This window comes from Exophiala xenobiotica (assembly GCF_000835505.1).
Source record: "Exophiala xenobiotica strain CBS 118157 unplaced genomic scaffold supercont1.4, whole genome shotgun sequence".
NCBI lineage: Eukaryota > Fungi > Ascomycota > Eurotiomycetes > Chaetothyriales > Herpotrichiellaceae > Exophiala > Exophiala xenobiotica.
Genome location: NW_013562491.1, coordinates 1,556,102 through 1,572,384, shown reverse-complemented (window position 1 = coordinate 1,572,384; position 16,283 = coordinate 1,556,102). Strand labels below are relative to the sequence as shown.

The window sequence follows — 16,283 nt, the reverse complement described above, 5'->3', positions numbered from 1 at the left end:
CAATTATTCTTCAGCAAGGATCGTGTGGCTTGCCGAGGCAGGCTGATGCAGAACTGGTGTGAATTTTGAAAACGTCGAGTTATACCTCTGTGGGAAGCCGAGCGTTGGGCGTTACGCCGGTGCAACTTCCCCTTACCTATCCGAACTTAGGGACTTCCTGAAAGAAATTGTCGAGATATCAGAAGGATCGAGGATTAGCTTTCCAATATCCGTAACAGGGATGCTATGACTCGATAGACTTCTGGACCGCTTACTATTGACATCCCACGGGCTTACACCAAAACGTGATCCGGCCCCGTCCTGTCAACACTGGCAAATTGAGCACTGCGCTCTTCCGAGGGGTAATCTTTTCGTCCCTGAGATCTACATTGACAGCGCTGTGAGCCATTGAGTCGACGACTTTCATTCTGTCGCGTGGACGTTTTCATCATCTTCACACTACACGGCTACCTTGCCAGAGACGATTCGATCTTCCCCAGACAGTCCTACTCTTCTGCCAATACTTGTCTATCAAGAAAAAGCCATGGGGGCGGAAGGCTACGAGCGACCCGTGAGAGGGATGTTCAACAAACAATTTCGAATGTTCCTTCCAGTGCTCATTGCCGGTACTTTATTTCTTCTCTTCCACGGCTTGATTGGCAGCAGTTCATATCGTGCAATTGGAGGAACCTTTCCGCAGAAGGTCTGGCAAACCTGGAAAATCGACGCAGCCGGCCTTGATGCTAAGGATGCGGTCAGGGTCAGGACATGGACGACCAAGAATCCGAAGTATCGTTACGAGCTGCTGACCGATGACAATGCCCTCAGCTACGTCAAGCACCATTACGGCCCTGCTGGCATCAACCGACCTGATATTGTCCATGTCTTTGAGACCTTGAACGCCAAAATTATCAAGGCAGACCTTCTCCGATACCTCGTCATGTATATAGAGGGCGGCCTGTACGCCGACATCGATGTGGAATGTTTGAAGCCAATCGAACACTTTATTCCTAATCGATATGACGAGAAGGACATAGATATGGTGATCGGCATCGAAACGGACATGCCAGATTTCAAAGATCATCCGGTCCTGGGACAAAAGTCGCAATCGTTCTGTCAATGGACCTTCATGGGAAAAGCTCGTCTCCCAGTTATGATGAGGCTGATCGAAAACATCATGGCATGGCTGAACGGCGTCGCGAAGAAGCAGGACAGACCCATTTCACAAATCGAGCTTGACTTTGACGAAGTTCTTATTGGTACTGGGCCTTCAGCTTTCACCTCTGCTGTTCTTGCAGAGATGTCCGCGCAAACCGGTAAAACCGTTGGTTGGGAGGAGTTTTCTGGAATGCTGGACTCTAAGGTCGTCGCCGGCGTTCTGGTGCTACCTTCCGAGTCCTTTGCTGCTGGCACCGGCCACTCGGCTTCCGGAAATCATGATGGGAAGAGCGCACTTATCAAGCACCACTTCCACGCATCATCCTGGCCTACGAACCACCCACGCTTCAAGCATCCTGTCTACGGCGAGGTCGAAAGGTGCAACTGGGACGCGGAATGTGTAAAGTTGTGGGATTCCAACACAGCTTTCTTCAACTCGCTGCCCGAAGAAGAACAACTCAAATTGGTCCATATGAAAGAGATTGAAGATAAGAAACGGCCACTCATGATGGATGCGCAAGGTCCGGTGGGCGGCATGGGCCCTGCTGTCGGCATGCCTCCAGCTCCTTTGGCTGAGGTCCCTGCGCCTGGTATGCCTCCTGTGCCTGTTGCAGAGCTGGCTGGCATCGAAGAGCCTCTAGTTGACGAGGAAGAGGTTCCCCTTGGCAAGCTGCCTCCTCCAGGAGCAGCACCAGTCGACGAGCCAACCTCATCTGCCGAAGATGTCGACGACGAGGACTCGCAAGTCGAAGACACAAATGCAGAAATTGCTTCTGGCAAAGATACTCCTGGTAAAGATGTTAGTGACAAGGACGCCAAGAGCAAGGAATCAAAAGACAAAGACTCGCCGAGCAAAGACTTGAAAAAGAATGAAGATGTGAAAGACAAGGATCCAAATGCTAAAGGCAAGGACGACAAGAAATCATAGTCATGAGGAATCCACAATCAAATTACAATACAGGATATATTCCACGCCAACACATCGTGTCCTGCTGTGGAGCGAATGTGCTCAAGGTCTCGGGGGAAAACATCGACAAGAAATGGCTTGAGCGGTCTTTGACATGAGGGAGTCACATGAACCAACCTATGGAAATGACGGGAGAACAGAGTGAATGCTTACGGCACCGTTCACTCGATCAATGTTCACGCAACGTATATCGCACCTGCACAGAAAGACGGGCATTACCTGAAGGCCACAGCATTCGCAGCTATGCACGGCGCCCGTCATTTCTGCCCAGCATACTCCAGCCGCCAGCTTGATGGAGCCGTAGGTACTAAGTAGACCCATGGGACGACGGGTACGGAACAGGTCATTTGCAAACTTCCTCAAGAGTTCAAAGACTACAATGAATAGCAACGCTGCCACTGATGGTTGAAGTTGTGGTTGATGTTCAGAAGTGGTCTCGTCATTTTGGACTTGTCAAATGCAAGAGCGTCTGTGCTTACTCGCCGATGTGACAGGATTCAGATCGGCGTCTGCAGTGTGTCATCGATGTGATCCTCTGCATGGACATTGACGTTGACAGTGACATTGTAATCGATAGATAGTACTATTGTACGATAAGCACGTGGAAATGTTATAATGTGGCCCGGGCACATGTAGGTGCCTTTCGGGCACAGACCAATTGATCCGTCCCCTTGGTTCAGAACTCATCATCCCGTCATATCAGCTATCTGCAATGAAATCCCTTTCGAGGTCTTTGAGGCTTGCTGATGGATTTGGTGGGAATACAGAAATTTCAGCTCCGTCACGATGGTAAGTTGGCTTGTGGGCCTATAAAACCGGCAATCTGCGAGTACGAAGTCAGTTCAGGGAGTTGATTGTAATCGAGGCCAGTCTCAGCTCAGCTAAGCCGCAGCGCTGCAGACTGATCAGCAACATGCAGATTGTCCCTGCCGGGGTGTTGGGGGTACAGTATTGGGAGGTGCTAGTGCGACAGAAGGTCCGAGACATCTAGAACCGCAACTCTCGTGTGATGGAGTTGGTATCTGGCGTGATAACTTTGATAAGCAATAAAATTGGACACGAAGCGCTGGACTAGAAAAACTTACGGCCATAGTAGTATGTTGGTAGTCCACACACCTCCATATGGTTTGGATATCGGCTATTCAGTGGAGGTACTTGGGACCCACCCGGAGATTCAAGATGTGACGCGGTGGAGAACTGTCCTGCATACCACATACATACTAAACCTATTCCAGGACCATGACCCAAAAGAAGCCGAAGGCGTGCTTGTTAGAAGATCCCTGACAACTCTGTGTAAATCTGCATTCAGCTTCGCACCACGGCAATCCCTTGCGATGCAAGCTAAGATTCGACTTCCGTCCCAGGTGAAGAGAATTTGGATCCACCTGCAGTACCACTGCTCATCTTCACCTGCAATTTACAGCTTTTCGCTCACCGTTCTGGCGCGTTGACTTTCCGATCTCCACGGATGCATATCGTATAGCGGAGGATGGCTTTCGAATAGCTTCGGGTAGCAACTCCTGGACCTTTTGTAGCATACCGAATATTACCTCCAATACATAGTATCAAAATACCTCCAGGGGTTTACCAACCGCCTCCCAAGGCAAGCTAGACCCTGGCTAGACTGCGTCTTATCTCTTGTACTTATTGCAAAGGCGACTAGTTTTCTGGCTAGGCATTTTCTGCTGATCCCATCGGAGTTGGGTCGACCGAACGTCTGGCAGCCAAGTCTTCTTGTCGTTTGTGCCTCTGGTAGCCATACAACATTTTCTCAGAAAGGGCTGATGCTGAATTTGTTGCTGTAGCGAGCAGATCTGTACAAACGCTCATTGTTTGGTGACTTTGAGGGAGCCCCCGACCATCACCATGTTGATTCGGACGTCTTCGAAATTGGTTTTGTTCATCTGCCCGCTCCTCTATCTTGCATGGTTCATCAGCCGCCGTGTGTCTTCACAGAATCATGCCGGACGGCAGCTCCAACACTGGCTGAGGCAAGAAGAGCCTCTTGTTGGGGACAACAACGACGGGCAAGCGGCGTTGGCTGCCAGCAAGGACGTCATCCACCTGCCTATACCACCTGGTCCGGTGGTCGAAGTGGACGATGACGGCAAACCTATCGTCTACAGCTCGGTATACAATGAGCTCTATTCGCTTACATCAGCGAATGGAGAGTACATCAAGATTCACTTCGGCGGCATTGCAGCTTATAACCCGAGCATCATCCCTCATCCCAGGAAGCACGACCTCTGGATCATCATTGCCTATCAGGAGGAAAGTCGCAAGCACGACAATGGCCCACTGACCGAGTTGACCTGCAATGCGGGCTTTCTGAACGGAGTACTCACTTGCGCGGACAGGCCAGTGGCCGTGCCATTGACAGTTCACGAACCTCATTGCAAGGGCGACCTGGCCTATTTCAATTTCGCTACTGGCTCCCGTGATGCCCGAGTAGTGCATGGCCCGGATGCACCCTATATCTTGTACGGCGCGCACTCCCAGCAGACGTGCCTTGGGGTGTATATGCAGGATCTGCGGACTCTGCTTGTGGACTACGTCGTTGAGTCGGCAATATCGACACTGTTTACGGGACCGAAAGAACTGCAGCGGCCACCGCCAGTAAAGGACCTGGAGAAGAATTTTTTCGTCTTCTGGGACTTTGACAACAAGATGTATGTGCACCACGATATCTCGCCCAAGCGTGTCTTTGCCCAACTCGAGTTCGACGGCAGCGTTGGGCCGGATCTTGCACCGAGGGCGGCGACGACCGACGATGCCTGTATGGCGAGGTACATGCCTGTACTATCATCCGACCAAGAATCCAACCATCAAGCCACGAACTCGCTCTCCATCACTCTTTGCAAGCGCGCCGATCCCGCCTGCAAGCCCAATGCAGAAAACACATTCATCATGCACATCTTTCACTTCAAGTCCTTCTACGATTGGCACAGCGTCTATGAGCCTTACGTCGTGCTTTTCCAGCAACAAGCACCCTTCGCTATGCACGCCATTGCTAAAAAGCCCTTATGGATTCACGGCCGCGATGTCCTGACCGAAATGACGGGTGCCATCAAGTGGGAGGGCCGGCAGCTACCGCCTGGCCACTCGGAAATGTTCTACATCACTAGCATGAGCTGGAAGGCTCACGGACAGAGATATCATGGTTACATTGATGATGTACTATTTCTGGCTTTTGGAATTGAAGACTCAAGACCAGCCGTGATGGACGTGCTGGCAGGCGATCTGTTACGCGATATGGGCTCCTGTACAGACGTCAAAGGCCCGGCACAGACTGAAATTTGAAGACCATCGCGAAATATTGCCTTGTCCTCCATCGCAACTTTTTACCTCGGGCTCTGGCATCGACGACCACCACAATCCTCGAGTGATCCGAGGGGCTAGCGCAAATCGGATTGCCTGGGATCGCATCTTCATCATCACTTTGCCTGTCACGGATGAAGTTGCCTGTTGTGTTCCTACATCACGCGCCGAGATCGCACTTCTGAACCCGTCGATGTTACCGGAGTCGTGCTTCCAGAAGAAAACGATCACGGCCGGTTCAATCTCAGAACCGTGCACGGCGGCAAAGTTTTTCCATGAAGTTGGGACAACCGAGCATCTTCCAAGGTGGTCACCCTGGGGCTCGTGCACAAGCTTCTACGCTTTTAAGTGCTACGGGCAGGATCCCAGGGCTGCTGCCCTATCACAGCTTCTTACAAAACGAGTCGTTTACAGAGTAAATGTCATTGGATCAGGCATGTGCTTGGAAGTGGTTTGTCAAATGCCATTCCTGCATCGAATGGATTTTGAGGACTACCCAGTGGTGAAGCGGATAATTCACATAGACGACATTTATGATCGTTCAGGACATTGAACTCAACCAAGACGTAGTCCTGGTCAATCTCCTGACAGCTGCAGCCAGAGTGAATCAGATATGCTCAACCGGTCAGCTTGGCGCTCCTCCTGGCCCAGGATTAACTCGGAGGTTTTTGGCTCACATCAGCAGCGCCTCAGGGCATTGGAAGCGAACCACAGCGGCGTTCGGGGGCTGATAATTACGCCCAACGGGGAATTGCCTTCTCAGGTCATGGATGATTTATTGGGGAGATTTATAGAATAACAATGCATACTACGTAGTATGTACCGCCCTGGACTCATCGTCGGTAACCCGTTAGAGGAGCATCTGTAAGATCGTAACATGGACAGTACGTCTTAAAGTCGCGAGAAGTCTTATCAAAAACGTTGCAAGCGAGAACGGCTACTCGTACTCGTAGTACTCTGCGGAACCCGTGCCCCTGACTAATTCCAACTCTAGACAGGGACCAGGATCTACTATGCACTGTAGCCCGGATCTGCGACCATACAGCCTGATACCGCGAGTTTACTGGGTGACCCGGTAAAATTCGCTTACCAAGGGCCGGTGAACCCCGGCACTATCGCACTTTTCCACGCCCGCGCCGGCGGGACAGGGATGATTCAAGCGAGATGCAGCTTGTGGTAAAAAAGTGGGTTGGGACATGCACCTGAGCTGCACAACAATCTTTCTCTTTAGACTAGGGGCCACCTAAGGAAGTGGGGAAGACCTCGGGTGCTGGGCTCGTGTCTGGACCAATCCATTCACACGAGGGTCAGATCTCAGACGACGACTGCTGCAATTCAAACCTCCTCACACTTCAAGATCACTTCGTACTGTAACGCCATTATCCCTTTCAGACTCTTGTAGTCACGCTGCTGTTGGTTCTGAGCAGTACAGTACACAGGATGGGCTCATCATATCGACTACCTGCTCGCGGGCCGTGGATGGCAGCGACGGTCGCCAAAAAGAACCTTTTCTTTGCTTGTTTTCTCATCACCTTGTCCGGCGTCTTTTTCACTTACTTCTACCATGAGCCCATTACCAGGAATATCACATCTCTTTCTCGGAGGCCAGGATTTATTCCTATGGGCAAAAGCGACAACTTGGGCGACATATTCAACGACACTCTTGGGGTAAGTCCTGGAAACATGGCTTGGTGCATTGCCAGAAATTTACACTGCAATAGTTCCAAAAGGTCTACGCTATCAACCTGCCAGAGCGCACCGACAAGCGCGATACCATGCTACTTCAGGCGCAACTCACGAATTTCACGTTAGAGATGGTCGATGGCGTCGTGGGCTCGAAAGTTTCTCCCAAAGCACTCCCTTATGTCAGTTTTGCAGGACCTTTACGCTCTACTTATCCGACTGACCTGGACAGACCATGAAGCAAGATAATGGCACTATAGGGTGCTGGAGAGCGCATCTTGATATTTTCAACAAGTTTGTGAAGCCCACCTGATCGTTAGAAGACACTGACTGTTGTCCAGGATGATTGATGAAAACATTCAAAGCGCGTTGATATTGGAGGACGACGCCGACTGGGACGTGAGTCTCAAAGCCCAGATGACCGAATTTGCACGGGGCTCTCGCTATTTGCTCGACCAAGGCGATCGCACCCCTTTTTCCCCCTACGGTGACGGGTGGGACATTCTATGGTACGGGCATTGCTACAGTAAGCCTGATACTAAAGATGGCCGGTACTGGGTTATCCCCCACGATCCCACCGTCGCACCGCGAGGGTCGCGGTGGTATTTCGAGGGACCAAGTATGCTGCGGTGGGAGAACGGCACGGAACCCGACCCTCAGCCCCGAGTGATCTACAAACAGATTTATGGGTGGTGCACATCCGGCTATGCTGTGACCCTTCGCGCCGCACAGAGGATTCTGTGGTATTCAAGCATGATACCATACAACTGGTCCATAGATGGCGGCATGGGCAATATGTGCGGACGGTCGGAGTTTCACGACTTTACCTGCATCGCGCCGTTCCCTCGAACCATTGGCAAGGCCACCCCCGCGGGTAGCAAAAACAGAGGCAGCGACATAGGTGACTACGATGCCGACAAAGTTCAGAAAGAGTCTCAGTCTGAAAACGTCATGTTTTCTGTCCGCCAGAACATCCAAAGACTCCTAAAGGGCGAGACGACATTCAAGAGCTTCTTCCCCAATCCTTCCGGCGATGAACTTACCATGGAACAAATCACCAACGTCAAAGGATACCCTGACTACGTGGAGCCGCCCAAGAAGAACGACAAATCCCAGTAGAGGCCGAACGAGGCAGAAGTTGCTGCAGCTTCGGCAGGGTGGTTGCATATTCGACAGCGAGAGCATGTCGCCTCGGGCAATGGAACAAGCTCAACGCCCTGGAATACTACGACCGACACATGATATTGCGCCTACAGTTGCACAGTCCAAAATGCTCCAGCTTAGAAGTCCTTTCACGGCGTTCGCAAGCAGAATCATCTTTCGGTCGTTTCGCGTTGGGACACATGACCTCGACGGACTTTTTGACCCGAGTCCCATGAGGTGTGTGTTGGCATCACTCTTATGCAGGACTGACCTGTATAAGCACCAGGGTCAAAACGACCTTGTGCGATTGTCCAAATTATTTCCCTCAGACTGGGTAGTATGACGGCGCATCACGAGGCGTATCGGGTGTTTTTGCAACATGGAGGATTCGGTCTTTCAGTTCAAGCCACATCCGGAGGTCAACAATGCAATCTCATTTCATGCTTGCATCTGCAAATCTGCACCTTGCGTGTACATTTTGGCCGACCGAAAGCACAGGTTGCGCTCCGGGTACTTCTGGCGTGGGGCAGGCGCCCAGCGAAAGAATCTTTGACCATATGGGGAGCGGACCATACTATCACATTCAATCCTGGGCACCTCAAAAGCCAATTCACCTCCTGCGATGTTGATCAGTCCAATACATGTCTTGCCATTGTTTGTGCATGTACACCTGCCACTGGGATTCGCTGGTAGATCCAACGGGCGTGTGAACGGTGCCAGGGGCAGAACCCCACTCAGCGCAAAGCTCCAACGAGCACAACAGGGTATGACCATCTCCATCAGCTGACTACTACGTAGTATGTTCTTACATATTCAGGGGCTACTCAGCAACCCAGATAGCCATCTAATCTTATCATGTAATGTGCTCAATTTACAAGATTCTTGTCTTGTCGCTTGGCCAGCGACAGGGAGGAGTTCGCTCACGAGAGGGCTTTGGTGCAACTAGTTACTGCCACCATATTCCGTATCCAGCGGCTTTTAGTGGGATGCAGGAATCCAGACATAATCACTCGCACGGGATCGCTAAGCTTCTTCCCTATCTGCGCAATCAGTGATTGAATGTACTTATCTATTTGTATGGAAGAGTAGTGGGTCTGCAGCAAGAGTCTACAGGGGTTTCACCCTCGTCCCTAAAGTGTGCTAAGACGAAGAAAAGATGAGACTGGCTGGCGACAGTGTCATGGTTTGAGGTAGCTCGTTTGCAATGACGACTGATATTGCGTACCATACGTTGAATCGGGACTTTTGTTGAATGCAGCTTGCCGTTTGCAGGCGGCTCAAGGCGGCAGCTCGACGGGTGCAAAGTCGGCAATTCACATTTCGCTTTGAACTATCAACAACAGCATGCAAGATTGGGGTGTGAGCGACATCGCAATATTATCAGACTTTTCTAGGAGCGATCCCCAGCTTAGGTTGTCCTTCTTTTGTGGAGACACGGGCGGTCCTGATCACCACTCGTTGGAACACTGGGCCCGAAACGCTTTTGTCGTGGCTACCTCGTCCAGACGAGCACCAACTATTGTAGACATCAAGCATGAGCGACATCGACCGCAGCCGGAGGCACGCAAGACGATAGACAAGAGCAACAACCTGTGCGTGTACGAGCAGCGATGGGCTCTGGTGTGATGCAACGCTGACACGGATTGGAAATCGGCAAAGGTCGTCGTTGAGAGCACAGCCAATGATCCAGAAGATTGAGGACAATCCGACTCGGCGCGAGGACGATCTTTATGTCGTGCCCGTGGCTGACTGAACATATGGGCCAGCCTCAACCTTGGACCTCATACGCTTTTATACTATAACGACTTCGGATGCATTAGCCGCCACTATTGGTTGCATTCCGGTGTGATTGGCATGGGTATGAGACATCGCTTGCAGATGTCGCCCCTTCCGGCTAACGCGCTTGCCCCTGGCATTTTGCGGAAATGCGTGGGCTGCTCAGTCACATACAGAACGAGCTCCTAGGATTCCCACGAATTTTACCCATGCCACTGATGCCGCCGAAAAATCGAAAGCTGCAAGCTTAAAACAACCGCCGAAAACGCTCGCATCATCAAATAGCTCGACGAGTGGGTCTCCTCTCCTCCCTGGGTCTTCTTCTCCTCCTGCTGCTCCTCTTTGCAGCATCTGTGCGTTGAGTTTTCCTGTGATATGTCTGTGCTCCACCACGTGGAATGCGAGGTGCACAGGAGTCTTTGGAAGTCGTGGGAAAGCCACTGAAAGCATACTGTGGTAGACCTGAAGGCCCTGAAAGCACTGACGTGACTGACCAACAAATTTACAGAATTTCTCGGCAACGTCATAAATAGTACCTCGGGAGCTGGGCTACGAGCTACCTCCGACTTTGCCCATAGATCGAGACCGCACCGACAATTTCCAAGGACCCTCGTAGGTCTCGATGTCGCTATTCCCAATGAGAGTCGGCGCCGCATCTGCATCCAAACCGCTTCGCTTACAGGAGGACAAACCCTTTCGCACATTATTGTTGACGAGACCGTTAGGAGTTCGGGGCATGGGTTTTGATGAACCAATGCGCGGTCAAACAGCCTCTGCCTTCAACTTCGTGACTTATTCCATCTGCACATGCGGATTAGAATGCTCTTGCTATCTCTGCTGTGTTCAGATTTCGTCGTTCCTTGGCTGGATCCTCCCGTGGACCGCTCTGTTCTTCAGGCACGGCTAAGCCCTACTCCACTAGAGCAATGGAGTCGCCTCAAAAGATTTCCTCCAAAGCTGAGGTTTCTGCTCGGGTCACCCGTGTTATTCAACAAACATTCGTCCATTCTGCCGGGGTTCCTTGAGCCGCCCGAAGCCACCCAGCTACATGGTTCCAGGGGGATACTGGTAGCTGCACCGTGCTGCATTCGCGCGCAGCATCACGACACAGGAGGCGCTTTCCCTTCGCCTAATCTGACCTAGGATGGTCCTCGGTGCTCGCGACTCGACCTTTTCGAACCTGCCCCCAAACCCGAATGCATCATACAGCTCCACACGTCTTTTACTTTGAAGTCTGGCGCTCTCGCTTCTGCTGTCGTCGTGATACAACAGCTTCGATGCGACGGTTGTCATATTAGTCTCCTTACCCAAGCCAGATCCCTCAACTTGTACGCCTGAGACAGACATGACAACGAATCCTAAGGCGGCGAGCAGCCGTGTCGGTACGTTGGCAAAGACAGCATGTGTGGCGTGTCGACGTCTTAAGGTTGGTCATGCCTCATCCTTGTTGTTCTATGGTCGGCTCATTTAATTGTGTAGATGAAATGCGTGGGAGCACAGAACCCTCCGTGTGCACGATGCGCGAAAGTCGGGCGCAAATGTGTTGTGCCGCCGGTGATGATACATCAGCAGACAATCACACCTTACAACTCGACAGACGACATGATAGCTTTGGCAAATCAACAAGAGCCAAGGCCAACGGTATATCCTCTTACACCAATTCTCGATTCCCGCCGGGAAGATGTTCAACAGCAGCCTTGGGGTCAGAATCATGCTTATTCGAAGTTCGTGCCTAACACTGTCACGCCTCTTCAGCAAACCAGCAGTCTGGACATGCCCTTCATGAATATTGCTAGCTCAAAGCCGGTGTGGACTGCTCCTCAACGGCCTCCTATGTCGGCCATTCCTCACAGCTATAGCCACAGCTCGCTCACATCACTGGACGTTGCAGGTGCCAATGGCCAATATATGCAGCCTCCCCTTTCAGCGAGCGAGGTCAATATCTCGAGTGTTAGCGTGCCAGCGACGCCGCTTTCGCATGGTCGCACATCGTCCGGATCACCAAAATCACGAAGGCTCCCCAGTGATGAAGAATTATCGCACCTATGTCGATTGTAAGTCATCCGTCTCACTGCGCTTCCATGGTGGTACTTGGGTTGTCTGACTGATCGAAATAGCTTCATCATAAATTTGTTGATCCACATTCCCGTCGTCACTGAGGCAGATGTCGGTGACTACCAGGATATGGTGGAGAAGAACAAAAGACCGCTGGCAAACTGCATGGCGTATGTCGCCGCACGCTTCGTCCCTGGTTGCCGGTCAATACGGGCTAAGCTGACTCCACAAATTCTGTCCATGTTGAAACTTCGTTTCGCTGCTCCAGACCGGAACGACGATGAGCGATTGATGCTCCTGCAATCTTTTGCCATCCTGTACACTTGGGCAACGCCGCAGGACGTCGAGGTAGACATGAACACTGACGATACGGATTTCGAGCTGAGACGGGATGTCCTGAGATCCTCGATGGAGATGCTTGCCCTACGCTATTCGGTGCACAGAGCTGGCGAGGATGTTGTCCGTCTGCTCCATCATGATCCCAACGATATCCGCCAGAGCTTCGCCTTGCGCAAATACTGCTACTGGCTGTGGCTCTTCAGCAGTGCTCATTTTCAGTCACTGCTGTCACGCACGCCTCCAACTCTTCGTGAAGATGCAAGCATCAGATGGGCCAATCAACACCTTGAGCAGTATGTGATGAATGATGAAAACGTCCGCCGTATCTTGGCGGATGTGAGCCTGAGTCTGCTCTGGTCTCGCAGCAGCGCCAGTGAGCCCGACATTGGCGAATGGTGGTGTTCTATCTCAAATGAAACCGACGCCAACTTCTCGTTGGGCGTACTCAATAGCTTGGACGATCGTCTCAACCACTGGCAAAGAAGGTGGCTCCGACATCAGCAACGACAGCCCAGCACAGAATTCGCTTCCGACCCGGCCACGAGCAGCTGGATCGACTTCTACCAGCGCTTCACTCGCTTCTGCATCAGCACCCACGCCACCAAGCTATTGCAGTCCTCGGCCATGGCCGACACGCCGCCACTGCCGGCTGCAAACCTGATCACGCAGTCGGTCGAGCGAGCTTCGACCTTCTGCCGCCTTTTTGTAGGATTGACCCCGCTGGTCAAGTCATCCATCCGGTTCGCGCCGGAGTCCACCTTCGCCATGGTCGCGTTCGCCTGCAAGTGGATCATCCGGGCCCAAAGGTTCTGTTCGAGCTTGGATTGCGTCAAGCCTAATGACCTGAATGTAGTCCAGGGGCTGGCGGAGCTCATGGTCGATCTGGGCATCGACAACAAGCACAGCGCCCGGGTCTACGGGGAGAACATTCTAGCGAAATTGCAAGCGGCCATGAGACAGCAGCCTAAGTCGGCCTCGTGGAACACTACGCATCAGGAGCAGCCTTGGGCCACTCCTGGCCCCATGGGGTCGCGGAACCTAATTGAGTCCGTCACCGCGATGGACGGGGTATGGCCGATGCGCAATTCGCCTATCCAGCGTCCACAGTCGACCGGACCGTATTTGGGTTTAGCTATAGCATCCAGCGACGGCAGCGAAGTCTTCCCCAACTATCACAACGGCCCCGACTTTTTCCACTTCGATCCTTCCTGGTCTATTTAACTCAGGGCGCCATGAGTCCGGTGATTAGGGCACAACTTGAAAATTCTGAAACCGCCGCTTTAGATCGGGCGGCCTACGGGCGCCATCATATTGTTTAGGCTCATCGCCTCGATGGGACTCCCACTTGCAAGAGGGGCAAGGCCTACAAGCGCGCCGACGGCTGCCGGGGACCATCTGGGAAGTCCTCAGTGCCCAGAAATCGCCGGCAGCAAGGTTTACATCCACATGTCCGCCAAAACGAAACGCAGACAGAACAAACCTCTCTCAAGCAATCTGAAGCCGCCACCGCTTTCAAAGCTCCATAGTACAGAGTTACAGGTGTCCCACCAGACTTGCAGGAGACGGCCACGGGCGCATAGGCAACTAATGACGAGCGCCAACGTACGGACGAGGGCCTTAAGTACTGATGAGTACCTCTGAGCCCGTGTCGGTGGGCAAGCTACGCGCCTGAAGCATGGCAGCTTATGATTACCTCAGCAATTTCGGTATACTTACCGGCTATATCATTTGCGAGAGGCATGCTTGTGGTCGCTAGGAACGGTTGGCAAGACAGCAAACCTTCATGGGCGACGTTGTCAGCAGTAGCATTGTCGACCAAGCAGCACGTGCTGGGGTGGTGCTTAGGCCGCTCGGGGTGTGACAAGCTGGAGAACTCCCGCCCTGGAGGGTGGAAGCAAGCTCTGGAGATGGACGCAATTGAGCAGTTAGTAGTTGGGCGGATGGGCATGAATGGGGGAGGACCCAGTGCGAATGTCTCTGTCACAGTCAGTTCAGGCCAGCCAGGCATGGGCGAGCCAGTTTGTCCCAACAAAACGTCGGGAGCTTTGGCAATGGCCGCGAAGGAGCTGCTTCTTCCAGTACATACATTGTAACGGCTTTGTTGCTTTGTTGGGGGTATACCATCGTCGATCGGCCAGAATCTTCCAAAGTGATTTCATGTGGTGTCATTTTCCCAGGTCGATCTTATCGAGAGCAAGTCTCAAAAGGTTAGCTCGCAATCGGGCAGTGGTCTGGATCCGGCAGGTATCTGGAAATGACGCTATGTTGTAAGCGTGGTTGGAAAGATATTCAGAATCGTCCACTGCCGAACCGGAGCCCCACTTCCAGAATGGTACCTGAACCAGGCTGCCGGTCGTGCAGATCGCGTGAGCAGAACAAGATGCCGTGGCGGCCTGGTGACAGGGGTACTAGTTAGTATCAGTTTCCACCACGTGGTAAAGCAGCACGTCCCTTTTGACCCTTCCCATCGGATCGCGCATTGACGGTTTTCGCGAACGTCCGGAGCTGTGGTCGATTAGACTTCCAGTGGTCCAAGCTTGACATCGGAACAGTTTTCTAGCATGAAAAAGGCCCTGCCAGGCCCGAGCTTGCAGATGACATGAAGGTGGCCGGAGCACCAATGATCCGAGCTTGCATGACGTTCGAGGCTCCGGCAGGCTTCATTCGTATAGAGTGCAAGACATGCATGCATTGCAAGACGCATGGAGTTGCGATAGAATCGGCCAGCTGGCTTGCTGTGTTTGCTTCGACAGAGGCTTAACGATGGCCTTGGCTTGCTGCTGAACTGAGACACTCTTCTAGCCGAGACCAGGGCGGTTGAGAAAGCACCATTCGGAGCGTTGGTCGATGCCTGTCATTATCGTTGACTGGCCCGGTATAGTCCTATCCTGTAGTCGATGTTTGTAGTGCCTGTTTGAGTTGCGTCCTGACAGACATGCTCTGGAATGTTGATCACAGCGACCGAACTTGCAGAGCTCTAAAGCTGAATTGGCATGCCATTTGCAGATTTGAGAAGTTGTTGTATGCAGCAGTGGATTGGAGGAGCAGTTGCATGTATTTCCGCAGGAGGCCATGGCGTACCCCCGATGGAGGGGACATAGCGAACCAGTGGATGCCAGCAAGAGCGAGGACTGGAGAGGCACTAGTTGATGAGAGTCCAGACCGTAGGCACCGCTCAATCGAGATCGTGTAGGAGATGAAGGGGAGTGCCAGCGCCCACGAAAGAAGCAGTTGACTCTCAGTCATCGAGTCCCGTGCTCTTCTGCATCACATTCCGCCGAGCTTGGTTGCGTGACCGTAATAGTGCACGAAGCCTTCGGGCATATCATCGCTAGTCCGCAATCCGACGTCCCTCGTGTGCATCCGACGTTGCGCTTGAGTGTGCCATTGATATAATGATCACGACTCGGGCCTGGTATCGTGAGCTTCCTTCAACCCGAAGCAGGCATCTGGCCTTGAAGGCATGCAGACTCCATCTGAAGACTGAGCTGTAAGGCACGTCGGAGGGGTCTTGGTCAAGGCAGCTTGAGCCAAATCGAATCGAGACCGCGGGCCCTAGTGTGCTAGAGACTTCAAGTAGGCGCAAGATGTCTGAAGTCGAATTCTTTGCTGAGACTCGCTTTCGGAGGACTCATCTGTCGCAAGCATATGCCGACATCCGGCTCGAGGTCAAAAGATGAAGAGCACTCGCTCGACCATCAAGACCGCATGGGCTTTCTAGTGTCGATCGTAGGTTAGATGGAAACGCCGCGAGGACTGACGACCGCTCCCTCCGTTTTGGTTGACTGATGATAGGCAACAAGGTACTATATACCACCGTCGGAGCTGACGACGATGTTGAAAGGGGGCTGTGAAAGGGGCCAAA

The 16,283-nt window shown here is 52.4% G+C and overlaps 4 protein-coding genes across 4 annotated transcripts; all 4 read left to right on the top strand.

Moving 5' to 3' along the window:
- The first annotated feature begins 159 nt into the window (after positions 1 to 159).
- Positions 160 to 2,757, top strand: PV05_06767 (uncharacterized protein). Its single transcript, XM_013459537.1, has one exon. It carries the CDS (start codon positions 524 to 526, stop codon positions 2,063 to 2,065), a length of 1,542 nt encoding a protein of 513 aa, XP_013314991.1. The 5' UTR covers positions 160 to 523; the 3' UTR covers positions 2,066 to 2,757.
- Positions 2,758 to 3,799: 1,042 nt separating this feature from the next.
- On the top strand, positions 3,800 to 6,229 carry PV05_06766 (uncharacterized protein). The gene has a single exon (XM_013459536.1). The coding sequence runs from the start codon at positions 3,971 to 3,973 to the stop codon at positions 5,402 to 5,404; it is 1,434 nt and encodes a 477-aa protein (XP_013314990.1). The 5' UTR covers positions 3,800 to 3,970; the 3' UTR covers positions 5,405 to 6,229.
- Positions 6,230 to 6,768: 539 nt separating this feature from the next.
- PV05_06765 (uncharacterized protein) lies at positions 6,769 to 9,168 on the top strand. Its single transcript, XM_013459535.1, has 4 exons — positions 6,769 to 7,090; positions 7,144 to 7,287; positions 7,338 to 7,399; positions 7,447 to 9,168. The coding sequence occupies exons 1-4, from the start codon at positions 6,863 to 6,865 to the stop codon at positions 8,222 to 8,224; spliced, it is 1,212 nt and encodes a 403-aa protein (XP_013314989.1). The 5' UTR covers positions 6,769 to 6,862; the 3' UTR covers positions 8,225 to 9,168.
- Positions 9,169 to 10,841: 1,673 nt separating this feature from the next.
- PV05_06764 (uncharacterized protein) lies at positions 10,842 to 14,554 on the top strand. The gene is made up of 3 exons (XM_013459534.1): positions 10,842 to 11,450; positions 11,504 to 12,078; positions 12,142 to 14,554. Exons 1-3 carry the CDS (start codon positions 11,370 to 11,372, stop codon positions 13,637 to 13,639), a joined length of 2,154 nt encoding a protein of 717 aa, XP_013314988.1. The 5' UTR covers positions 10,842 to 11,369; the 3' UTR covers positions 13,640 to 14,554.
- Positions 14,555 to 16,283: the final 1,729 nt, after the last annotated feature.

Excerpts from the sequence above, each read along its gene's own strand:
- PV05_06767 (XM_013459537.1), top strand. The coding sequence starts at position 524 with ATGGGGGCGGAAGGCTACGAGCGACCCGTGAGAGGGATGTTCAACAAA.
- PV05_06766 (XM_013459536.1), top strand. The coding sequence starts at position 3,971 with ATGTTGATTCGGACGTCTTCGAAATTGGTTTTGTTCATCTGCCCGCTC.
- PV05_06765 (XM_013459535.1), top strand. The coding sequence starts at position 6,863 with ATGGGCTCATCATATCGACTACCTGCTCGCGGGCCGTGGATGGCAGCG. Across the intron at positions 7,091-7,143 it reads TATTCAACGACACTCTTGGG|TTCCAAAAGGTCTACGCTAT; the intron begins GTAAGTCCTGGA and ends ACACTGCAATAG. Across the intron at positions 7,288-7,337 it reads CTCCCAAAGCACTCCCTTAT|ACCATGAAGCAAGATAATGG; the intron begins GTCAGTTTTGCA and ends TGACCTGGACAG.
- PV05_06764 (XM_013459534.1), top strand. The coding sequence starts at position 11,370 with ATGACAACGAATCCTAAGGCGGCGAGCAGCCGTGTCGGTACGTTGGCA. Across the intron at positions 11,451-11,503 it reads TGGCGTGTCGACGTCTTAAG|ATGAAATGCGTGGGAGCACA; the intron begins GTTGGTCATGCC and ends TTAATTGTGTAG. Across the intron at positions 12,079-12,141 it reads TTATCGCACCTATGTCGATT|CTTCATCATAAATTTGTTGA; the intron begins GTAAGTCATCCG and ends TGATCGAAATAG.